The 26,148-nt window shown below is 39.8% G+C and overlaps 1 protein-coding gene across 1 annotated transcript in view; it reads right to left on the minus strand.

The window, feature by feature from the left end:
- Positions 1 to 370: 370 nt before the first annotated feature.
- Positions 371 to 26,148, minus strand: part of cops3 (COP9 signalosome subunit 3) — a 30,445-nt gene continuing 4,667 nt past the window's right edge. Inside the window, exons 2-12 of the mRNA XM_078418147.1 lie at positions 23,456 to 23,585; positions 22,270 to 22,382; positions 22,101 to 22,150; positions 19,594 to 19,686; positions 17,805 to 17,984; positions 13,072 to 13,212; positions 7,069 to 7,242; positions 4,728 to 4,814; positions 2,728 to 2,841; positions 1,747 to 1,827; positions 371 to 707 (exon numbers count right to left, since the gene is read on the minus strand). Coding sequence (XP_078274273.1) covers positions 654 to 707; positions 1,747 to 1,827; positions 2,728 to 2,841; positions 4,728 to 4,814; positions 7,069 to 7,242; positions 13,072 to 13,212; positions 17,805 to 17,984; positions 19,594 to 19,686; positions 22,101 to 22,150; positions 22,270 to 22,382; positions 23,456 to 23,585 — 1,217 coding nt within the window. The 3' untranslated portion in view covers positions 371 to 653. The remainder of the gene's footprint in view (positions 708 to 1,746; positions 1,828 to 2,727; positions 2,842 to 4,727; positions 4,815 to 7,068; positions 7,243 to 13,071; positions 13,213 to 17,804; positions 17,985 to 19,593; positions 19,687 to 22,100; positions 22,151 to 22,269; positions 22,383 to 23,455; positions 23,586 to 26,148) is intronic.

Genomic DNA, 26,148 nt, shown 5'->3' on the forward strand with positions numbered 1-26,148 from the left:
ATTAGGCCGTTCAGCCCATCGAATGCTCATTTATTCCATCATGGCTGATCTATCTTTCCCTCTCAATCCCATTCTCCTGCCTTCTCCCTGTAACATTTGTCACCCTCGTAACCGAGAACCTATCAATCGCCGCTTTAAAAATACCCAATGATGGCCTCCACAGCCGTTTGTGGCAATGAATTCCACAGATTCACCTGAAGAAATTCCTCCTCATGTCCATTCTAAAAGTATGTCCTTTTATTCTCAGGTCCTAGACTCTCAGGCCCTCAGGTCCTAGACTCTCCCACTTGATGCACTGTTTACATTTCTTCAGAAAATGTTATTTCCACTGGGTTTGAAAAAAAGGGTAAGCCAAGAAACAAAATGGAGAAACAAAGGTCAGTTTTATTGACCACAGCTCTGGTTTAACCATCAAACAATGATATATAAAACAGCGATAGATTTATTCCTACCCATAGATTCGTTTGCCAAGAAAAACAGTTCTGAAAGCAGTAACAACAGAGGGAATCTCTCCTCAAACAGCTGATTTGCTCTCCTGATGTTCATGCAGCTATATCCATTCCCTCACTTTCCTGGGTTTTATCCCGCTGATCTACCTTCTTCATTTGCATCTTTTTGTTGCTGTTGCTCTTGCCCAGTCTTCAAGATTTATTTTATGAATAACTTGATGCCTTGCTTCCTACATCATCTTCCTGTGTTCCCATGCTCTGCAAGGAAAAAAAAGTAAATCTACATCACAGGGTTTTCTTCATAGTGCTCCATAGTGCCGCTATAGAGTGCCATTTAATTTTAAGCTACTCCATCACAATGGCCACTAACGTTTTATCAAAAAGATAATGTTATATCTAGTTTTTTTTTAAATGCTGTACTTTTGCTCAGTATTGGTCACCCTGCTAGAGGAAAGAAGAAGAATTACAAGGATGTTGCCAGGAGTCGAAGGATGGGTTGGGCAGGAGAGAACTTTACTCCTTAGAGCGCAGGATGCTGAGGGGTGATCTTATACAGGTGTATAAAATCATGAGTAAAATAGATAGGGTGGATTCACAGGATCTTTCTCTCCAGGGTATGGGAATCAAGAATTAGAGAGATTTGGGTAAGAGAGGGGAAAGATTTAATAGGAATCTGAGGGTTTTTTTTTCACACAGAGGGTGCTGAGTATTTGGAACAAGCTACCAGATGAAATAGTTTATGAAGGTACAATAACAACATTTAAAAGACATTTGGACAGCACATGGATAGAAAAGGTTCATAGGGACAAGCACCCTTTGCAGGTAAATGGGATCAGCTTACATGGAATTGAATTGGGTATCTTGGTTGGCATGAACGTTGGCCACAGGGCTTGTTTCCGTGCTATGTGATTCCAGGACTACTTTAAATTTTCTTCCATCAGATGACTTAAGGGCTCATGAAAACTATATCCATTGTAGATAATTCTAAATTAGACCAACTTGAATACAAGATCTTCATTATTCCATTGCCATTTGATCAAAACCCTTTATTTTTTTACCAAATGCCAACTTGGATGTAATGTCAAACAAGGATTGTAATGTGTCGAGAAAATAACCCACCTCGACCTCCCACGAGTAATTGGGAATAGGCGATAAGAGCTGCATTGTTACAGCTGCCTAGTCTGACCAGCTATTTCTTATCTGAACAAAGGTCCCAGCCCAAAAGGTCACTTGTCCATTCTCTCCATAGACCTGGCTGAGTACTTCCAGTACTTTGCGTTTTGCACCCATTTCTTACCTTCTGTACAAACTGTGGATTAACAGTGATTTCCTGATCCATTGCTTTCAGCTTCTCATCTAATTCTATACATTTTTGCATCTGGAAATTAAAATGACAACATAGTCGGTTTCATAGAAACATAAGACAACTACATGTCAATTATTATTCTCAGGATTATGTTTTCTTTAGGGTGTTAGAGATACAGCATGCAAACAGATCCTTTGATCCTCCAAATCCTCGTCGACCATCCGTACACACTAGACCTATGTTACCCCACTTTTGCATTCACTCCTGTTATACTAGGGGCAATTTACAGGCCCTTCAAATCCACATGTCTTTGGTGCTGTGAGGGAGCAGCTCTACCAGCTAAGCCACACTGCTGCCCCTACGCCACTATGCTGAATGCATGATCATAAATAAATATATATTGGAGGGAAACGGACAGAATATGTTTTAGGTCGGCACACAGGAGTTCCGACCCAAAAATTAATCTGATGAACAAATCTATCCGGATATTATAAAATTATTTTGCCTCTATGTACCATTTAGCTGCATGTTGTTGCATTTTTGTTACACTGAGTGCTTCAGACAGCTAGCCTTTTGTTTTCACAAGCAGTGCATTGAAATGTATGCACCCTGACAGTTTAGGGGAGTATAGGGACACCAAGAGATTGTGGAAGCACCCATAGATAATCAGGGAAGTTAAATTGTGAAATTCCATGGTCGGACAAACAAGGGTATCACCCACATTAAAAGGCAACTTTCCCTCAAAGTCAACTTTTGTTCATTATCATCATTGTTTGCAAATCCTACCAATACTACCAAAGAACTGCAATGGTTCAAGAGAGCTCACCATTATTTCACCAAAGGCAATTAAAAATGGGTAATAAATGGTAGCCTTGTCAGTGATATCCATGTCCCATATATGAATAAAACAAATTCTAACATGTTTAAATTATAAATGTCAACAATCATTAACTATAATTAATTTTTTGTTACCTCGTGGTCAATGTTGAGAAGCATGGCTGGGTTATTGTATTTCTCCGGGTTGTCATGGAAACTAACCATACCATCCTTCTGATTAATACTAGCGTAGATTTCCCCATCATCTATCTGAAAGAAAGTTAATTTCATGAAATCAAAGACAAATTATTCTCATCAGCAAATGTCATGATATAATTTTACCTGATTTAATCAGTTAGATAAAACAAACAAAAATAATTTTCTCTGAAATGAATGCATTGACATTATATAAAAAGGCAGCATTCTGTTTTGTGAAAAGCTAAGTCCTCGGTACAAATCCCTGCTGAACAAAATTTGCCACAATCCTGCATTCACTTTCTCCATTTCCCAACTAATTACTGCTCGTCATAAGATTATCCCCAATTGTACCATGAAAAGGATTTTTTATTTTATTTTAATGAGATGTACTTACAGCCCAAAAATGAACAGGAAATCTGATGTCAGTGTATCTATATCCACTTAGTGTGATATTAATTGCTCTATCAGCAAGTGTCATCCAGTTTAGTAGAAATCCCATTCTTTGACAAGGCAGGTTTTGCAATGAACCCATTAATGACCGCAGCCAACTGATTTGGGCATCCCATGACAGGAGATTGGGAGACAATGGGTGCTGATGGCCACAAAGCCCTCCAGCAGTTGCCTGGCATGCACAGAATCTCTTGCCCAGAGTGGGTGAATCGAGGACAAGTGGACATAGATTTTAGGTGAAGGGGAAAAGAGTTAATAGGAATCTGAGGGGTCACTCTTTCACACAAAGGGTGGTGGGTGTATGGAACAAGCTGCCAGAGGAGGTAGACACAAAATGCTGGTGTAACTCAGCGGGTCAGGCAGCATCTCGGGAGAGAAGGAATGGGTGATGTTTCGGGTCGAGACCCCTCTTCAGACTGAGGTAGTTGAGGTGTGCCAGAAGAGGTAGTTGAGACTGGTTTAACTTTAAGCTCTTCCCAAAGTTTAAGAAACAGTTAGACAGGTACATGGATAGGACAGGGTTGGAGGGATATGGACCAAACGTAGGCAGGTGGGACATGTTGGCCAGTGTGGGCTAGTTGGGCCGAAGGACCTGTTTCCATACTGTATCACTCTATGACTCTGTCAACAGCTATCCATAGGGTAGTTTAAGAGTCCAAATATGGCAGGATAACCGCAGGATTAAGTTAATGCCACATCCAACCTAGATATATCAAAGATCAGAAAATCCATTCTCGTCATTAATGTCAGACAACACCCCACTTTTCAAGGAAAAATGAACACATTTGAAAAGCCTGTTAACTGCTATGTCATCATGGTGGAATCTATTAAGAACCCGTGGAGATATAAATTGGGTCCATCATTTTATGGCTGGGTCTCAAATGCAGAAATTCTAATCTATTTCCCTTCGACAGTTTTCTTCCAATAACCATGCATTTCTTTCCCCTCCAAGGATGAATTTAGTGTTACATTCAAAGATGAAATAATCTGCTTCAACAACCAATTCTGTCAAAACGTCCTAACATCCAGGGGCAAGAATTTTCAATATTCTCGATAACAATTTTTAAATAACATCGTCATACTGATTTGGCCTTCTTGACATATCCATCTCTTTAAAAACACTTTCAAATATCAGAAAATAATTCCATTAATCTTTTCGGAATCATATAGTCATAATCGTTTAAATCTTTCCCCACTATGATTTCCATCTTTAGTAAAACCAAGGTACATTTCCTGTGATAAAGTCCTTTCTGCAATAGAATAGTTAAAATTGCACACATCATTATTTATAAATCTGATTCTGCAGTTCCTTGCATCCACATAATTTTTTTCTGTGTCCTGACCAATGTTTAACATGGATTTATTTTCAGATTGATTTTTTGAGTTTACTGCTCAAACACACATTATCAGCTTTTATGACTCTACCTCAGCTTTTTCTGCAAACTATAAAGTTGATTCCCCATATAATCTTTTAAGCCATTTTCTTATTTAGCTACATAAAGCCTTACCATGTGAAGTACGTACTTCTCCGCTTCCTGAGCGCCTGATAATTGTACTCTACTAGCCATGTCTTGCAAGGACAACGTTAAGAATGTCTGCAATTAAAAACAAGGTACTTCTCAACGTAATAGAAAATAGGCCAGATGTTATGAGATGGATGTACACTTTCCACTCAAATCAATATAATCTACAATACAAGAACACGGTTAGTGAAAAAAAATTATAGTATCACCAGATACTTGATATAAAGTGCATCCTGTAAAAGCAAATCCTTTTAGAAATTAACCAATGTTTTTCAGGAATTGTGAAGATATCAGATTTAGAAGTATGACGATCAAATTAACTCCTGCAAAATGTTAAATTTTTCAAGCTCCCAATGAACCTGTTCACCCATGCACATGCGGTTATCAGAAGATACATAAATCACAAAGGCCTCAGCCATGTTTAAATTCCGTGTGTTGGACTAGGCGCTCGCTCTCTCTCCCTATATATATATATATATATATACTATATATATATATACTGTCATCTTGTATGTATGTTTATTTGTTTGTATATATATATTTGTTCCCGAAATACAGCCAAAACAGTACACGATAGCGCAACAATTTTAGGCCCACCTTACTCACTATTGGCCTGAAGTGCGCAGTAGCAAGTTTCGTTCAAATTGTTGTTATATTTTAAAAGTTATTGACATTTTAAACTTCAATAAATCCCTTTTCCACTTGCCATGCCCGTCAGCCGCAGTAATACCTCCGTGTTCGACGTCACAATGGGAACCGAACAGGTCATATATGAGATCGCCATTTTGAGATCGCCATTTAATTGGCGGGAGTGGCGATCAATGTGGGGGGAGGTGAGGAGAGCGGAAGAGGCGGGACCGGAAGAAGGGTGAGGGGAAGGGACCCGCACGAGTGACGGGAGCGGCGGCCAATGAGGGGTGGGGGAGTGGAGCAGAATAGGCAGGACAAGAGGGAGGTGGAGGGGGAGGTTCCCATGCCCCTATGAAGAGAGGAACCGCAGGGCGGGAATGGCAGCGCCGCCGGAAAGCCCCTAAAAGTGGTGTGGGAGGATAAGGGGAGGAGGGGCGAGGGGATAAGGGGGGTTGAGAGGGATGGACTGGGTCAGTGGGTGAGGGGGAGGATAAGGGGGGTTGATGGGGGATGGACTGGGTCAGTGGGTGAGGGGAGGATAAGAGGGGTTGATGGGGGATGGAGTGGGTGAGTGGGGGGGAGGAAGGGGGGAGGGGAGGGTGCTAGACCAATGCAGGAGAGGTTTGGACCCAACGGCTCCACAGCAGCTAGTGAATGCTAAAAGTGGTCTCAATATCCCTGCTCTTTGCACATTTCACCAGTCATTCTCTCTTGGTCTACCGTCCATTTATCAGTAGGTATTTGCTTTAATATATATCAGTGGCACAGCTGCACATGGATTACATTCTACATTTTTGTTTCTCATGTTTAGTTTAGTTTAATTTAGTTTAGAGATACAGCACAGAGTCCACACCAACCAGCGATCCTCGTACACTAACACAATCCTAAACATCAGGGACAACTTACAATCTTTACCAAAGCTAATCAACCTACAAACCTGAACATCTTTGGAATGTGGGAGAACCCGGAGCACCCGGGAGAAAACGGTCACGGAAAGAATGCACAACCTGCATACAGACAGCGCCCAGGATCAAACCTGGATCTCTGGTGCTGCAAGGCAGTAACTCGACTGCTGCGCCATGTTCCGCCCTCATAATGTTGAATGGCACGATCATTTTTATCTTTGGCGGACAGATCATATAGCACAGAAATCGACAGGTAATATTTTTTCAGCATATAGTTTTGTACTGCTTTTCTATCTATTTCCTCCTCCTCCTAAACATCTTTGTTTCTTTATTCTCAAACATTGCACTGCTGATCTGATGTAGTGGATACCCTTATCCAACAAGACATACACATTTCTAATGACCATCTCTTGTAATGATCAAGAGCAATGCTGCTGGCTAATTTTCCTCTTCAGAACCAAAAGCACATATAAATTAACTCAATGTCTTAACCAATGATGCAAAACCAGGCGAGCACAACTTTTACAGATCTCTTATTGCTGTTAAAAAAAGTTCAATTTCTCTGTCTAGTGGTGGAAGTAATTGAGAACAAATTACAAAGCCGACCATTGTCACGCTAAAATACTTCAGACGATTAAGACTTTGGGGGAGTGGAAGGAACTATTTTATTGGAAATTTAACTTTACATTGCCATTGCAAGAACTTTAAGCACACTGAAAGAAAACAGTAAACAGATTCACTTAGTTATCTCTATGGCTTGATGTATAGTGCTCTACCCAGATATGTCTTACCTTTGTTAATCTTTGAATGTTCTTTTTATAAAGAGAGGACAGGCATTGTTTGACCAGTCCCATGTTATTATCTCTTGTGAATGTTTCATTGTGTTTGTTCACAACATTTCGAAGTTCTGCTGGGTTATTTGTTGCATACACTTGTGCTAATTCATGATAGGCATTACTAAGGGGCTGTTGAAGGATAGACAACACAAGATACAGTTTACCTCATTGATGCAGAGATTGTGCAATTGTTTTTCAATTGACAGAAAGTGTATTAACTATACATTCTAAATACATGAATATTTTAAGAAAAAAACATTCATAGTGCATTATATATTTCAATTATTTATTTTACATGTAAGTTAAGATGATTCCCTTATTAACCATACATATTTTAACACTTATACATTTCCTCTGCTGTCATTTGAACTTCCCTATTATAAGGGCACCAGTTGAAGATGCTTTTGTGAGCAGCACAACTAACAATAATCGCCCACCTCCTAAACCACAGAATGAATCTTATGAGCGCAAAGGTCTAGAGAGCAAGACTGATGAAAATAATGCTCCAAAGTTGCACAATCTGAAATCACAGTAAAAAGGGACATTGTCAGGGGTGATATCAGTAAAATGTAATGCAGTGTAATAATGAACTCATATTCTAAAAGATAATTAGAAGACAAAGTAATAATTATACCTTGCCAATTCAGTGGAAGGGAAGAGAAGAAATAACTTTTCCATGAACGTTTGCTTTTACACAAAGTTACATGTCCATACAGTTCTAGTTCAGCATTTTCCTATTGTAATTCATGATGTCGACATGAAAAAGGCCATAATTTGGGGAATTCTCTTCAAACCTGTTCACATTTGGACCAGAGCAATGATTGGAGTCAAGCTGCCTGATGGCAGCCAAATGGAGCCATCAATGAACAGTTTCTTATTGAGCACGTGTCCTGATAGAACAATCAAAGACCGAAACTCATTAATGTCAAGGTAGAATAAGAAATAAATCTGCCCCCTCCTAATCCTACATTCCCTTACTTGTGTTTCATCTGCATAAACTTTGCTGCCTACGTCAGTTTTAGCCACTGAGAATTCCTAACTCTACATTTCCCCATTACGTTTTACTGCACTAATTATGATCTCTGACAAACTTTGAGCAAATCTTAGGATAGCAAGGTCAAAACACACTGAACATAAAATCTCCTTGTTAAGGATTATGCATTCAATACAAGTAGAAGTAGGTACACTTTCTCATTTTGTAACATAACAAGTGGTTCTGTTCACCTCTCCAAAACTTCCATTTTTTCCATTTAAGAATCCAGATCAAAAAGACACAAATACAGTCTTTGCAGCACATATATTTTCATTTATATCAGATTTCAATTATTTCTGCAGAGCTACTCAGCTATTTCACCACACACGCAACAAAATATTGCCTCTCCTCATTACTGACAAAGTACATTTCTCAATCACACACTGGGTAAATTCTAAATTTCTCAGACCCCTAACAGATCTTCTTAGAGCTGCAAAGTTCAACCCTATCCCCCCAGTTTCAATGCTATCAAACTGTCCCAACGATCCTAAAATTCAATTCCTCCCCCCTCTCCAGCACAAATATAAAAATGGAAAAGGAATGGTCAAGATGTCAAAGGGGTAAAAGAACAAGAAAAAAATTCAAACTATAAAAAAAGTTTGATAAATTTTCCAGAGGCAATTTTCAAACTTCCTCTTTGCGGGTAACAGACCCCAATTATTTTTCCTCAAAACTCATATCGTTTCCCTCAATGCAGCCAATCCTCAAGGTAAATTATCATCTTCTGAGAAGAATGCCCTCAATTGTAATGCTTTCTACATATCTAATTTAAAGAAGTCTCACCTATTTTGAATCTACACTACATTTTAAAATCTAGTCATTTAGAATTCAACTACAGACTGCAATATCCAAATGCAAAGAGGAACCCTTCCCTAGCTACAACCCTGAGCTTCCAACGATAACTTTTATAAACTCCTCTCTATCCCCTTAAGGCACAAATTTATTTTGAGGGACGGTCTAAAAGACAAGAGAGAAAGGGGACCAAATTGGCGTGGAAGTTTTCAATAAGTCATAACACTTATTCGGAATTGGGTACCCACAGCTTAGTGGCTACATTTTTTTTTAATGTGCTTTTGACCTTTACAAGGCATCTTCTACTAATTATGTTTTTGGAATAAGTTATTGCCCTTGAGCAAATCAAACCTAAGTTTAATTTTAATTACAATGTCAAAATAAAAGCATTTCCTAATATGACAACAACAAAAAATTGTCGATTGAGCCTGTCACAAATCAACTTGTTGTATATTCTGGGCTGTTATTTGCATGCAGAGTTTGTATTAGTGTATGTAGAAAGGATGGTGATGGTTTCCTGCAGTTTATCAATATAAACAAGGAAATGATTAGGGGAGATACCAAGATGTTACATAGGGCAACCAGAAAGGAAAGTAACCTTTAAGCAGCAACACATTTGTAGAATTGTCAAATGGTAACTTTTAGACTTTACCATTGCAGGCACCATCTCCCAGTCACTTTTTCCTCAGCACTACTATCATCATGTCAGTCGTGCTGCTCACAAGGTGTTCAACAGTTTACATCATATGCCAGTCCACATCTGAATTAAATCAAGCCAAAGGGCAGCAGGGGAAAGAGCACAAATATTGAAATAAAAAGTCAAAATTAACCAAGCAATGGATACACTTAGTCACTTTGATGTATATATTTCTCTCAGCCATTCTTTTTAAATTAAAAAAAAAAGACCAGAGTATATAGTTGCATTATTTTTAATAAAAATCAAATAACTGCAGATGCTGGAAAACTGAAACAAAAACAGAGAATACTGGAAACACTCAGCAAGTAAGGCAGCATCTGTGGAAAGGGAAACAGGGTTAATGTTTCAGTTTAAAGTTTTAGTAATTTAAATTCAATGATGGATCTTCAATATCATATGTGAACTCTGCTTCTCATTCCTCAGATACTCCCTAACCTACTGAGTGCTTCCAGCATTTTCCATTTTTAATTACATTATTTTTTTTAATGAGTTTATAAAAAACACCCTAGATTTGAATTAATTCTATTCATGGGAATGTGGGCATTGTTGACAAGAGCAGCATTCAGCCTACATCTCCAAATGACCTGGAATCAAGTCACTAGCCAGACTACTTCAGATGTATATGTCAATTACAATACCATAGCTCTGGGGTGACATGCAGACCAGGAAACAGCAGCAGGTTACCTTCATTATAGGTACCAGAGGACAAAATAAATTCTTCAGACAACCTAGAAATTTCTGTTCGGATATCTGAACTTTATCTCTATATCATTAGTACGTCTCTGGTGATTCAGTAATCTAATAAACATTCTTAAAGTGCTCTACAATAAAGTGCTAGGCAGCAAGCTGTTATGGGCGATTTAACAAAGGCAATTGAATGAAGACATGTTTTGGGGAAGCTTTTAAAATAATTCCATGGCCACAAGTATTCAAAGTGCAACATAATTGCCTGTAGATCTTGTATGCCACTTCAAAAATTCAGTTAAATGCAAGAAAACGTTGTTTAAAAGATACTGCAGGGTATAGATCAGTTGGAAAGGGCAGGCAGAGTTTAATCCAGTTAAGTGTGAGGTGTTGCACTTTTGGAGGTCAAACGTAAGAGGACAAATAAATGACAGGAGTACTTATCTATAGAGGGATCTTGGGGTGAAACTAAGTAACTCCCCGAAAGTTGCAACACAAGCAGCTCGGCTGGTTAAGGCGGCATACCGTGTATTTGCCTTATCAGTCAAGGCATTGAGTATAAAAGTTGAGAAGTTATGATGCAGCTATATTAAACTTTGGTTGGGGTACTTTCAGGGTATTGTGTGAAGTTCTGGTCACTTTAATACAAGAAGGATGTGAAGGGTTTGGAAATGGTGCAGAAGAGATTCACCAGGACTTTGAGGATTAGAGAAACATAGAAAATAGGTGCAGGAGTAAGCCATTCGACTTTTCAAGCCAGCACCGCCATTCAATACGATCATGGCTGATCATCCAAAATCAGTACCCGTTCCTGCTTTCTCCCCATATCCTTTGATTCCGTTAACCTTAAGAGCTATCTCTCTCTCTGAATACATCATGTATTCAAGATCAATCCAGAATACAAAATCATAGCTGACCTGCCTGCAATCTCAATTCCACATTTCTACCTAACTCTGATAACATTCTATCCTCTTGCTTATCAAGAATCTAAATCTGTCTTAAAAATATTCAAAGATTTTACTTCTGTCATTCTTTGAGGAAGAGAGTTTCACACTCAGAACCTTCTGAGAAATAAAATCACCTCATCTCTGTCTTGAATGGGCAATCTGTTATTTTTAAACAGTAATCCTTAGTTCTAGATTCTCCCACAAGACTTGGGAGAGAGCATTGGCTTCAAGGAGAGGGTGGACAAGCTTATAGTTCTCTCTGGAGCATCAGAGGCCAAGAGACATCCTGATAAAAAGTATATACAGTTATGAGAGGCATAGAAAGGGTAGATAGTCAGTCTTTTTCGCCAGGATGGTTGTGTCAAATACATAGATTTAATGTGAAAGGAGGAAAGCTCAATGAGATCTGAGATACATGTTTTTTATTTGACAGTGAGTGATACGTGTCTGCCAGATAGTGGAAGCAGATACAATTGCTACATTTAAGAGACATTTCAACAGCCACTTGAACAGGCAGGGAATGGAGGGATATAGACCATGTGCAGCCAGATGAGATTAATTTAAATTGGCATATTGGTCGGCAAAGATATCATGGGCCAAAGAGCATGTTCTTGTGGTGTACTGTTCTATATTCTAAATTGGAGTCATAGAGTGATCCAGTGTGGAAACAGGGCCTTCGGCACAACTTGCCTACACTGGCTAACATGTCCCAGCTACACTAGTCCTACCTGTCTGCATTTGGCCCATATCCCTCCAAACCTGTCCTATCCATGTACCTATCTGTTTCTTAAATGTTGGGATAACCCCTGCCTCAACTACCTCCTCTGGCAGCTTGTTCCATACATCCACCACCCTTTGTGTGGAGAAGTTACCCCTCAGATTCCTATTAAATCTTTTTCCCTTCACCTTAAACCTATGTCCTCTGTCGTATGTCCTTTGATTCAAAGGAATGGAATTTTGGAAGCACAGTTCAACACCCATACTTTACAATTTACAATGGGTTATTATGGAAGAACACCCATCTCGCTGGCTAATAAAGGCCCATTTGGTGATCCATCTGTAATCTCCGACATTTGGCTTGGAAGACAGGGGCAGGATGCAGAAAACAAAGGAAACCCAAGACATGTTTTGGGGATTAATCCCAGAATAGAAAGATCGATGAGACTGTGAAAAGGGACAGCTAGGTTAATCCCTGTTCAGAAGGCAGAGATGAGTGCCTCAATGGGCTCTTCAAAGAATATCAATAAAATGAGACAGAAAGCAATTGTGGACTGAACTAAAAAAAGTAATGCCAGGATTATAGAATGACCAAAAGGAGGGTGGAGGAATAGCAAAGACAAATAACTGCATTGAAGAAATGCAGTGTGATTTAGCCTCCGGGCACCATTTAAATCAAGTCATGATTTTTGGATATGATTCCTAACCTCTTAACCCTAAACCTTCATAAGATATTCAAAGCTGTGATTTAGAGGATGAATTATCTATTTTGCTGGATTTCAAAACTAAACTGAAACTAACTTTTAAAAAAATTAAACAGCATACATGTTACAACATACAAAAGTTCATTTCGTTTTCTGAAAATACACTATTAAATTGAAAAATATTTGCATTAGTTATTGCAAACACCCAGAATGAAAATTAGGAGGTAATATCTAGAGGTTATGTGATGTAATATCAATTGAATAAGATATTGTTGCCCAACATCCTTTTAACTCGTTTATTAGAATAAAAATTTCTCGCAGTATTTGTTAGACAAAGATAGGCGTTAGACATTTTTTCCTCTAAAATTAAATATGTAATCTCACCTTAATGAATCTTCCAACTATCTGTGATGTGTACTTAGGCAGTTGCTGAACCTTTCCGTGCAGAATCAACGAGACAAGTATATACTTTTTATAAGATTCCAACATAATATGACTGACTGCCATGGCTGGAGTTGTTATAGCCTGAGGGGAAGAAAAGGTTTCTATTTGTTAAAGAGCACTTCTACAATCTCATTTCAGCACTCACACAAGAGAGTAAAGGAATGGAATTAACAATGAATCAGATTAGTACAATCAAAGACAGCCTTCCCCAGCTGCGTTCAGTGTAATGTTCCAAGTTCAAAAGTCAAGGCTGAGCTACCACAGCATCCTCTTCTCAAGCTTCTTTGCCACAATGCTTCATCTCAGCTTCAACAAGCTCCCAGCCGTGGTGGAACCTATCAATAAGATGGACAGAAAATTGTTCCACTGCTACTGTGCCACTCAGAACAAAGATTAGTCTAATCATAGTCATCAAATTACAATATACACACACTGCTTGTGAATGTGAAACTCGGAGGTTCTTGGAGGTTGTTGAATCTGATATGTTGTTCAGTGCTGGGGATATTGTCCTGAATGAGTAGCAAGCAATCATAACCATTCTCATCATTCCTAACCTCTTAACCTTAAACCTCCCAGATGTACTAGTGGACAGAGGATCGAGGGTGACGGAGGAACTTAAAGAAATTCAGGAAATGGTGTTGGGTGGATTGATGGAACTGAAGGCTGATAAATCCCCAGGGCCTGATGGTCTGCATCCCAGGGTACTCAAGGGGGTGGCTCTAGAAATTGTGGACAGATTGGTGATCATTTTCCAATGTTCTATAGATTCTGGATCAGTTCCGTGGATTAGAGGGTAACTAATGTTATCCCTCTTTTCAAGAAAGGAGGGAGAAAGCAGGGAATTATAGACCAATTAGCCTGACATTGGTGGTGAGGAAGATGCTCGAGTCGATTATCAAAGATGTAATAGCATTTGGATAGCAGTTGGTCCAAGTCAACATGGATTTACGAAGGGGAAATCATGCTTGACAAATCTTCTTGAATTTTTTGAGGATGTAACAAGTAAAATGGACAGGCCAGTGGATGTAGTGTACCTGGACTTTCAGAAAGCCTTTGATAAGGTCCCACAAATGAGATTAGTGGGCAAAATTAGAGCACAGGATATTGGGGGTAGGGTATTGGCATGGATTGAAAATTGGTTGGCAGACAGGAAACAAAGAGCAGGGATTAACGGGTCACTTTCAGAATGGCAGGCAGTGACTAGTGGGGTACCGCAAGGCTCGGTGCTGGGACCGCAGCAATTTACAATATACATTAATGATTGAGATGAAGGAATTAAAAGTAACATTAGCAAATTTGCAGATGACACAAAGCTGGGTGACAGTGTGAACTGTGAAGAGGATGCTCTGAGGATGCAGAGTCTCTTGGACAGGTTGGGTGAGTGGGCAGATGCTTGACAGATGTAGTATAATGTGGATAAATGTGAGGTTATCCACTTTGGAGGAAAGAACAGGAAGGCAGATTATTATGTGTCAGGTTAGGAAAAGGGGAAGTTCAACGAGACCTGGGTGTCCTAGTACATCAGTCACTGAAAGTAAGCATAAAGGTACAACAGGCAGTGAAGAAAGCTAATGGCATGTTGGCCTTCATAACGAGAGGAGTTGAGTATAGGAGCAAAGAGGTCCTTCTGCAGTTGTACAGGGCCCTGGTGAGACCACACCTGGAGTATTGTGTGCAGTTTTGGTCTAATTTGAGGAAGGACATTCTTGCTATTGAGGGAGTGCAGCGTAGGTTCACAAGGTTAATTCCCGGGATGGTGGGACTGTCATATGGTGAAAGCATGGAGCGACTGGGCTTGTATTCACTGGAATTTAGAAGAATCAGAGGGGATCTTATAGAAATATATTAAATTATTAAGGGATTGGACACACTAGATGCAGGAAACATGTTCCCGATGTCGGTGGAGTCCAGAACCAGTGGCCACAGTTTAAGAATAAGGGGTAGGTCATTTAAAACTGAGATGAGGAAAAACTTTTTCACACAGAGTTGTGAATTTGTGGAATTCTCTGCCTGAGAAGGAAGTGCTGATTCACTGGATGCATTCAAAAGATAGTTAGATAGAGCTCTTAGAGCTAGCGGAATCAAGGGGTATGGGGAGAATGCAGAAACAGGGTGCTGATTGTGGATGATCAGCCATGATCATATTGAATGGCGGTGCTGGCACGAAGGGCCAAGTGGCCTACTCCTGCACCTATTGTCTTTTTTATCTACGTAGCATATGAGAGAAACATCTGAAAGGCCAACAGAGCCCTCACCCTTGGGAAAAAATGAAGCAGATCCCATTTCTGGGAAGCCACTTTCAGTGAGGGCAGTGAGGATAAAATCCATCACTACCTCAAGTACACCACCATTGTCTTTAATTAGCTAGGGAAAAGAGTGCTCCAAGATTTCAAAACCAATATCAAGCAACAGTGATCCCTGCTCTCTATGTTTCAGCTATATAGACAACAGATCAAGTACCTCAAAGCAGTACAGAAATGCCACCAATATTGTTACTGCCATATCCTCCAAATCCACTGAAAGGAAAAGGCAATCAATATAAATATCCTCATTCAGGCCAATATCCCCAACGCTGAACATATCAGATTCAACAACCCGCGCACATTGTCCACCTGACTGGCACCAGATACCCAGAACAAGTCTTCCATTCAACTTCTCCTTCGAGTCCTCCCACTTCCTTCAAATCCAAGGCGAAGCTATGGGGACTCGCATAGGCCCCAGCTATGCCTGCCTTTTTGAAGGGTACGTCGAACAATCACTGTTCCAGGCGTACACTGGCCCTATCCCCGAACATTGATGAATGTATCTCCGCTACATTGATGACTGCATCGGTACTACCTCTTGCACCCATGAAGAACTCACTGACCATCAACTTCATGACTAATTTTCATCATGCACTCAAATTCACTTGGACCATCTCCGACATCTCCCTACCGTTTCTGGATGTCACCGTCTCCATCCCAGGAGACAGACTATTGACTGACATTTATTACAAACCCACTGACTCCCATAGCTATCTAGACTACACTTCTTCACACCCTGCTTCCTGTAAAGACTCTATCCCCTACTCCCAATTCCTCGGTCTATGCCGCATCTGCGCCCAGGATGAGGGTTTCCATACCAGGTCATCGGAGATGTCCTCATTTTCGAGGGAACGGGGGTTCCCCTCTTCCATTATAGATATCTCACTAGGGTCTCCTTGATATCCCGCAACTCCACTCTTGCTCCCCCTCCCCCCCATTCATAACAAGAACAGAGTCCCCCTTGTCCTCACCTTCCACCCCATCAGCCGTCGCATACAGCATATAATCTTCCAACATTTTCACCACCTCCAACGGGATCCCACTACTCGCCACAATTGCCCATCTCCTTTCTGCTTTCCACAGAGACTGTTCCTTCCGCAACTCCCTGGTCAACTCGTCCCTTCCCACCCAAATCACCCCCTCCCCAGATACTTTCCCCTGCAACCACAGGAGATGCAACACCTGTCCCTTTACCTCCCCCCTCAACTCCGTCCATGGACCCCGACAGTGTTTTCAGGTGAGGCAAAAATTCACTTCCACCTCCTCCAACCTCATCTACTGTATCCGCTGTTCCAAGTGTTAACTCCTGTATATCGGCGAGACCATGCACAGGCTCGGCGATCATTTTGCTGAACACCTCTGCTTATTCCGCCTAAACCTACCTCATCTCCTCAGCAGTTGCTCAGCACTTTAACTCCCCCTCCCAATCTGACCTTTCGGTCCTGGGCCTCCTCCATTGTCAGAGTGAGGCTCAGCGCAAATTGGAGGAACAGCACCTCATATTTCGCTTGGGTAGCTTACACCCCCGCGGTATGAACATTGACTTCTCTAACTTCAAGTAACCCTTGCTTTCACTCGCTCCATCCCCTCCCCTGACATCAGTTTGAAGAAGGGTCTCAACCCGAAACATCACCCATTCCTTCTCTCCAGAGATGCTGCCTGTCCAGCTGAGTTACTCCAGCATTTTGTGTCCATCTTCCATTCAATACTTCGCTTTTTCAAACAATCTCCAGAAGCCAAAAAAACAAAAACATTTGAGGATACCCTCGAGTCCCTTTTAAAAATATTGTAACATTCCCACCAAGTCACAGGAATCTCTGGCCCATGCCCACTCCAAATAGAGGGGCAGCATTTGGAATGGCATTGAAATCCTCAAGACCATTCGCTGGGAGCATAAAGAAACTCCCTTCAACTTTCAGAACCAGCGCACTACCTACCAGACCACCAACCTTATTGCACAGACACTACCCCATTGTGGCGAAGGCTACAGATTCCCCATTGCCCTAATCAGCTTCCTCAAAATCCATCTAACTGGTGTGGTACTAAGTCAGTCTCAAGGAAATGTCCAAGAAAACGATGTGTGACACCAAAAAAGGTCTCCCTTCCATCTGCTATTAGGTCAAGTCAACATTAATTTACAAAATATAATTTGGCACTATGGTCAGAGTTACATCCTTAGTTCAAAGTTCATCCAAAAGTGTAAGTTGGAAGCACAAACAAATTATTGTAACTACAACATAGAAGTGTTGCACAACAAGTTTACAATAACTGTAATATCAGGCAGCCTATTCAGTAAATAATTACTCAGCTTTAGTCTCTTTAGATAACTTCTTTGAAGCAATCAGAAAAGTTTGCATAGTCAGTGTTTACCTGCTCGTAGAAATATAGTGCCCGCGCAAAGTTCTTGAGTCCTGTATACATCATACCACCATAATAGTAATAACATAAAAAGTGCTTGGCATCATAAGCTCCATTTTCTTTACAAATATCAGTCATATCCACCTCCAAGTAGGGAATAGCAGGGTTAAAGCATTTCGCAAGGAGGCAAAGCTATAAACAAGAAGACAAACGTATCTTAGTTTCCAAACAACATATTTTCACTCTTCGACTTTAGAATTGAAAATCTAATCTATACAAGCAAAATTAATGCAAAAGCCATGGTCTCATGTTTAATGTGGAGGAAGGTTTAATGCATGTCATGTTTAATTACAGCTCCAACTTACATGGCGCATTTTATTTTTCTAACTAAAAGGCAATGTTAATTAATCATAGAATGACCAAATGTAGACTTTTAATAATGACGAATTACGGTTATTTTTAAAAAGTAATGACTGTATGAAATTCTGCTATTGATCTCGCATTATATGTATATGTCCAAGAAGTGCACTTATGTTTAGTACTTTTGTGGAAGAGACATCCTATGAAATTAAACTGAAATTTCAACCACTGTAAAACATCCAGTAATTTACAAGAATTTATATTTACTTAAATAAGGGGGTGCTGAAAAGTAGAGTCTAGGCTTAAAGTAAGAAGGAGGAGATTTAAAGGGAATCCCAAACAAAAAAAATCACAGAGTGGCAACTGGAATGAGCTGCCAACGGAGATGATGGAGACAGGAACAGCAACAACATTTAAGAGGCATCTTAATAGGTATTAGAAGGCATGGGCATTGTGCCGAGTTTGGAGTTAATACAGGCAAGCGGGATGTGTGTAGATAGGCATGCTGGCACAGGGTTAAAGGGTCTGTTTCTATGCTGTACAACATGACTGAGTTTGCCGAATGAATTCCATTCCAAATGTATTGAATAACTTATGTAATATATAATCTGAAATATTACCTGTTTGTCTCTCCACAGATGCTGCCTGTCTTGTTGAGCATTTCAATCATTTTGTTTTTAAAGGGGGTGTGCCTGAATGAACATTTAATTATACTTCCGCAAAACTGGACCCTGCATGTTTTCACATTTAATTACAATGTTGAGGCTGATTTGAAATGCCACATACAAGCATGCTGGGAGCAGTGGGGCCCTGTAGCAGGGACTTATCCGGTCCTGTTTGGAGATGCTATGGCAGTTCTGTGGGGGGGGGGCGGAGACTTAAAGAAGAAAAAGGTTCAGCTGCACCAGCACTCGTGAAGTATTGATGGGTGGGGTTGAACAAGTGGACAAACAAATCAAATTGGCATTGGTATGGGATGATGAAAGAGAACTTCAATCAAAGGACAGGAGAGCACCAAGGAGAAGGTAGGTCACTGGGTTCAACATAATACATTTAATAAACGGAGACCAGAATTTAGGTGGGAGTATTTCAAAAACCATCAGCCCTCACAGATAGTAAAATCTACTTAAACTGCAGGCAGCAACAATGTGGTTCAAGAGGAGTTGTGCAAAGTAAGTGCCATCATTCCATGCAAACCCCAATCTCATTGGGGTCATAAGTGTGACGCACAACACAACAGAAAATACTCAGTTTATTTTTTGTGTAATGCAGAATGGCTTTTATGGGGTCATTATCATGCTTCACTCACAGAAAAATCTATTTTGACTTTTATGAAATAAAAATTAAATGCGATGTGATTGAATTTCTTGACATGGGAATTTTTGTATCCAAATGAACGACCATTCATACACAAGAAAATGAACAAAAGAGGTTATCTTACCTGGCAGAGATCAGCATGAGCTGAGGTAAGTTGGTTTGTATTCATCTGCATCTTGTCTATGGCCTGTTTCAGAATGCTTATGCCTCGCAGTGGCTTTAACAAAGAAGTATATTATTTTTAACAGAGCATCCTTTTTTTTAATCTGTGGGTCATTATTTTAATAGATACAAATTCTCACCAATGCCATCAGTTTTGCAGCTTAAAATAACTCCATGCTTCCCATTCCTGCTCCATCAATCCCAACTGGAAATGTGCCCATGGACAAATGTGATGATGCGATTGCCTTAGAAAAAACTCAACGAGGACAAAGATTCCTCTTCCAGATTTCTTCCCCCCCCCCCCACTACAACTAGTCTGAAGAAGGGTCTCGACCCGAAAGGTCACCTATTCATGTTCTCCAGAGATGCTGCCTGGCCTGCTGAGCTACTCCAGCACTTTGTGTTCTTTTGTGAACAAGTACAAAGAGACCAGACACATAGAACCAAACCAGAATCAGACAGTAAAATAATAAGAGCATACAACTTATAGAACTCTAACTCAACAAGGGGAAGACTAAAGAGCTGGCAAGAAAGATATTTTAAGCCTACAAAATAAACACAAAATCTTTTATTTTACAACTTGAGTTTCTTAACACACGTACGGACAATGCCACTTCAATATGAACCCTTTTCAAGGAATGTAACATCGCCGGAACGGATAAAATTTCACATATAATTTAATTGTTTAATTGTGGGACTTTTTTTAATGAATGTTCCATTTCATCCAATATGCAAACCATCCAAAAACATAACCACTGTTATAAGCAAATTTAATAACCTAGCCTACAATATGCAACAACAATCACTTTTCATTACATTTGATTGACTGTGTAATTGGGGTTCAGATAAACAAAATATAATTGATCATTCTGTACGTAAAAATTGTTCAATTTTACACAGTAGAAACACACGTACATCAAGATTCCATTGTGGTATTTGCATTCAAAAGTAAGAAAACAAAAATTTCACATAACTGTGGAATTTTCTATTGGACAAAAATCCCATGTGCAAATAATTTAGTTTAATTAAATGATGTTCTTTTGGGAGGCCATTTATGGACATGACATAAGTCTTTCCCCATGGGCCAAAATCACTGAAATTCAACAAGCTACTTGATGTGCTTGGTTTTTCCATTTTTTTGCTCTAGTATTGTCTTTCTCCACTCTTCCACTCTGTCTTCAGAGGTCTGCACATCTTTTCAATCATTTGTTTAAAATATTTTGGCCTCAAACTACCTGAATTGGCCAGAATTCATTCTTAACATTCATTCTTGATTCATATTTTTCCCCATTGCCATCTTAATTCAAGCCTCTGTCAGTGTTCTTCTCAACCAGCTGCTAGGATCAGACCACCCAACATTTGATTTTACAAATTCATAATTTTGATGTCCAAAATTCAGAATTTGACATCAAAATTTATATGGCGCGTAATGCAACTTTTCAGCAAAATAAAAGTATGCACGCCAATGCGCATACGCGTTGCGCTACATTCAATGTGAGAAACGACTATTATTTCCAACAGTCTGTAGTTCTTGGACTACATGTACAATGTCAGGCCTATCATGAGTATGTTCTGCTATTTATAGAAAGGTTATTGAACAGAGATACTTTTTGCAACACGAAGAAAAAATTGTTTTGTTTTGTTTTTTCTATTTTGCTTTTTCCTTACACATCCTAATTCTCTTGGTATTGAATAAAAGAACAATGGTCATAAAATGTATGACTAAGTTATGAAGAAAGAATTGATCTATGCGACTCGACTAAGCACTTGGAAGTACTTGTTGAAGTAAATTTGCACATTAATTGATAATCAGCCCAAAAAGATAGTAATTGGCTTTTCTGCTGTGTTTTATAATTTAACCCCATCTTAATTAATTTAGTTATATAATCTTGCACTTAAATTTAATATTTACTCATTACAGTTCCACCACTGATTTTCTGGCACACTTGGTTCCAGAGCTTTGCTAGTTTATCCAGCTGACCAAGGAAGTCGTCTATGGGGATAGATGTGCTGGCTCCAGCTGGGCTAGAGTTCCAGAGGTGCAAATTCAACCCACAGATCAGCCATGGAAGGCCCGATGAGGTCGAGATTGGCTGCCTTGCCCAGCCTAGCCACATTTTCGGGGAGACTTCCAGGGCGCCGGGGGATTTCTCGCGGAACCCCTAGCGACTTCTAGCAGTCGAATTGACAAATTGCAATTACCGACTGTTTTGCGGAAAAATGTGAGGCGAAATCGGAATGGCGGAAATGAAATAAGAAAACGGAAACTTTCCGCCAAATTCGGAAGGGTTGGGTTGGGTGGGGTGTAGGATGCAAAAAAAAAGTTTGCAATTCCCAAAACTAGCTGGGAGATAGAAGTCAAGTTGGAAGTAGACTAGAGGTATCATAAGCTTAATGTACCTAGCATTTCATGGTAATATTTGATTTGAGGACAGAAACAAAATTGAAAACTATTATAGAAACGTTTACCTGTTTTCTTTCTACTAAAGCATTTGTTAACTGATGGCAAAGACCTGCAACTGAAAAAAAGAAAAAAAATGTATTAGATGTACTAAAATTGTGAATTGTAAAACTGTGCTAAAATTGCTTTGATTACATTGTCAAAGCTCACTGCAAATGTGTATATAGAGATACTTACAGGTATCTGTAGCATATCTGATATGCTCACCATTACAAGTACTAATAAAAAGCTGAACTTGGGAGAATAACGTCTCAAAATCTGGGATACTGGGCATAGAAAATTTCACATACCTATAGAACAAAAAATAAATAAAATAGTTATGTACCAGCATCATTTGATTTTCATTGCTAACACTTAAAAACAATCCAATTTTACTTAGATTTATTAAAGGAAGGCATGTAGAAACCATTCCTCTTGCACCATAACCACCAAATAACTAATCTCATCTATTTACTTTAAAAGTATTGGCCTTGTTACCTTTAGTTTTAATTCCTTTCAGCAGGGTCAACTATTTATATTTTATTTTCCTCTACAAAGAAGGCCTCCATTTGGCCCATCGAGTGCATGACAGTTACCAGAGCTGACCCATCAGCCCCTTCCCCAGCCTTTTCTCTTTAACCAATTCTCTCCCACATACCCAAGAACCTCCCGCTCCCACTCCAATGCCACTTGCCTACATCCAGGGGCAACTTATTGGAACCAGCTAACTTAATGTCACTTTTTTCCAGAGGAAAGCCAAAATCAACTGGAAACATTTTAGTCAGAGGGTTGCTGGAAATGTGCAACACCAGCATTAACAGGTATGCTGTGCCCTCCTGGCAGCAGTGAGCTAATACCCTACCACACAGCTACGAACCCAATGTGAAGCTATTGTTAACTTGAATGATCAACCCGCACCACTATGTTTAGTTCAGTTTAGTTTAGAGATACAGCACAGAAACAGGCCATTCGGCCCAACGAGTCTACGCCTACCGGCTGTCCCAATTAGTCCAGTGCACTCTACACACCAGGGACAATTTACAATTTTTACTGAAGCCAATTAACCTACAAACCTGTGCATCTTTGGAGTGCGGGAGGAAACCAGAGCATTTGGAGAAAACCCGGGCGGTCACGGGGAGAACGTACACACTCCGTATGGACAGCACCTGTGGTCAGGATCGGACCCGGGTCTCTGGCGGTGTAAGGCAGCAACCCAAAATAATGCCACCTGAAATAGTAACATTTATGTAGGGAAATGCCTCTAAGGCTCTCAATTATTCTCTCTGGCACTTCACAAGAACAGGAACAAGAATCCAAATGTTACTACATAAAATTGATCAACTATATCCACTTGACATAAAGAAGACAATCGTTTGGAACTTACAATACTGCCAAGACTCCCAGAGAATGTTCCTGCACATCCAACGCACCTAGCACTGTATCCAAATGAGAGAGGTTTTTAGCCAGCAGCTCTCCGCTCTTGTTAATGAGGTCACATAGCTGAGTCATTTGGCCTGTAAGAAAACCAAATAAGCCACACGTTAAATTTAGACAGGAAAGGTAATGGCAGGTATTCAAATTGGCAGGATTCATCTAGCACTATCCGACAGGGACTGATGTTAGGATGCAACGACTCATTGCATTAAGGACAAATTAGATGATGGATAGATAAAGTACACTTGCCAATTACCCCAAAGATGGGGCGTAGGTGAATTACCATGGAAAAAAAGGGTTAGGAACCTTTTCTTGATATTGCACTAGCTAGGAACTCACTACCATCAATTATTAACTTATAATACGAAATTAATATAATTCTGTTAGAAAAGAAACAGAATTAAATAGAATGACACAGATAAAACAATGCAAACTAAATCCTAGTTCTTGAGTTTAGTTTCTATTAGTTTAAACTCTATTCATCTTTAATCTACTTGTTCTTGATTTTCAGCATGTCTCGAGTGACTCTTACAAACTTCTACAGATGCACCATTTAAAGCATACCATTGGGCATGGTTTAGGAGCAGCTCTGCCCAAGACTGCAAGAAATTGCAGTCATAGAAATGGCCCAGTACATCACACAGACCTGACTTTCCACCGTCTACAGTTCATGCTGCTTCAGAAAAGCAGCCAACATCAAAGACTTGTCCCACCCCATGTCATTCCTTCTCCCTGCTCCCATCCAGCAAAATGTATAGTAGCTCAAAAGCACGTACCACCAGACTCAATAACAGCTTCTTCCCTCTATTAACAGGCTTCTGAATGGTCCTATCATAAACTAAGGTACTGTCCGATTCACCTCTACCCTATTGAGGACATTGTACTTTGTGTATGGAACTGATGTGCTACAATGCTGTTAACTATATTCTGCACTCTGCATCTGCATTTTTGCTCTATCTATTGTACTTGAGTTTGACTCAATTGTATTTATTTATGTTATATATATATATGCTTTTATAGCATGCAAAACAAAGCTTTTCACTGTAACTCTGTACACGTGACAATAATAAACCTGAACCTAGAGTGCTAAAGAAGGCATGTGGTATACTTACTTTAATCAGTCAGGGCACTGGATATTAAGAGTCAGAAAGTCATGTTACAGCTTTATAAAACTTTGGTTGGGCCTATTTGGAGTACGGGAAGGATGTGGAGGCATTGGAGAGGGTGCAGAGAGGTTTACCAGAATGCTGCCTGGATCAGAGTGTATTAGCTACAAAGAGAGGTTGGACAAACTTGTATTGTTTTCTCTGGAATATTGAATGTTGAGAGTAGACCTGATAGAAGTACATAAAATTATATGACTCCTTCCTTTACATCAATCAGGCCTATTTCATCTCCAGGGGCTCAGAAATTTCACTGTACTGAAATGCAGCACCAAATGGTTGTAGCAGTGCTGCACCAAATGTTTCAGTCACAGGCACACTGCAGAATTCAGTAGTACCTTAAGGTCCCAAGCATCAAACTTTTTAATGAAGCAAAATGTGCTGCCTTGAATTGAGGTCTAGTCTGGGAATGGGAAAGGAGTGAGTTGGTGGCAACAGGTACAAGTAAAATTTAGGATCAAGTTAGCTATTACTTTGATTATCATTCACTCAGAATAAATCCCTTATTCTTCAAAATATGTATCCACTCAGTTGAACCCCTCATCTGAGCAAGCATGATATTCTCTTTGTATTCCACGAGACATTCAGCTTAGATAACCTCAGATTCAGAACTGATACTAATTGAGCCATGGCAGACCCTACATCATTGTCTCATTGGACTGAAGAAGAGAAATAAATTCCATTGTTCTGATTCTATAGCAAAAAGTTATGAGAACAGTGTCAATATCCATTGTGAAGTCTTGGACAGTCAAACTCTCACATCAAATATTTGCTCAGACTCTATAGTGCACACCTTAGGATGAAGAACAAGTGGAAAACAAATTTCAAATCTTTTTAAAAACCTCCTTCATATTTACGTCTCCTACATGGAGTCATGCATCTGCCAAAAATGTTCAAGTCAATCTTCTTTCAAGCACTCTGTAAAACCACTAATTAGTGGCTCCAAATCTGATCAACATTTTATTTCACAAGAGGATCTGCGGCTCATCTCAGATAAGAAACTGACGATCGTCTTACATTTATTTACATTAAATTTCAATTGAAATTTATCGTCTGCCTAGGTCATGTACCTGTCCGAGTGGGAGAGTCTAGAACCAGAGGGCACAGTCTCAGAATAAAAAGTATCTTTAGAAAGGAGATGAGGAGGAATTTATTTTGTCAGAGGGTGGCAAATCCGTGGAATTAATTCTCACAGACGGCTGTGGAGACCAAGTCATTGGGTATTTTTTTAAACGGAGATTGACAGATTCTTGATTAGTATGGGTGTCAAAGGTTATGGGGAGAAGGCAGGAGAATGTGGTTGGGAGGGAAGGACAGATCATCCATGATTGAATGGCAGAGTAGACTCAATGGACCAAATGGCATAATTCCGCTCCTATGACTTATGAACGCTCAAACGCTGTACAGACCAGCTGCTGGAGTATTCAAGGTCATTCTCAATCTTTCACTTCTGCAGTCTGAGGTTCCCATCTGCTTCCCA

The sequence above is a fragment of the Rhinoraja longicauda genome, chromosome 21 (genome assembly GCF_053455715.1).
Source record: "Rhinoraja longicauda isolate Sanriku21f chromosome 21, sRhiLon1.1, whole genome shotgun sequence".
NCBI classification, from domain to species: Eukaryota; Metazoa; Chordata; class Chondrichthyes; order Rajiformes; family Arhynchobatidae; genus Rhinoraja; species Rhinoraja longicauda.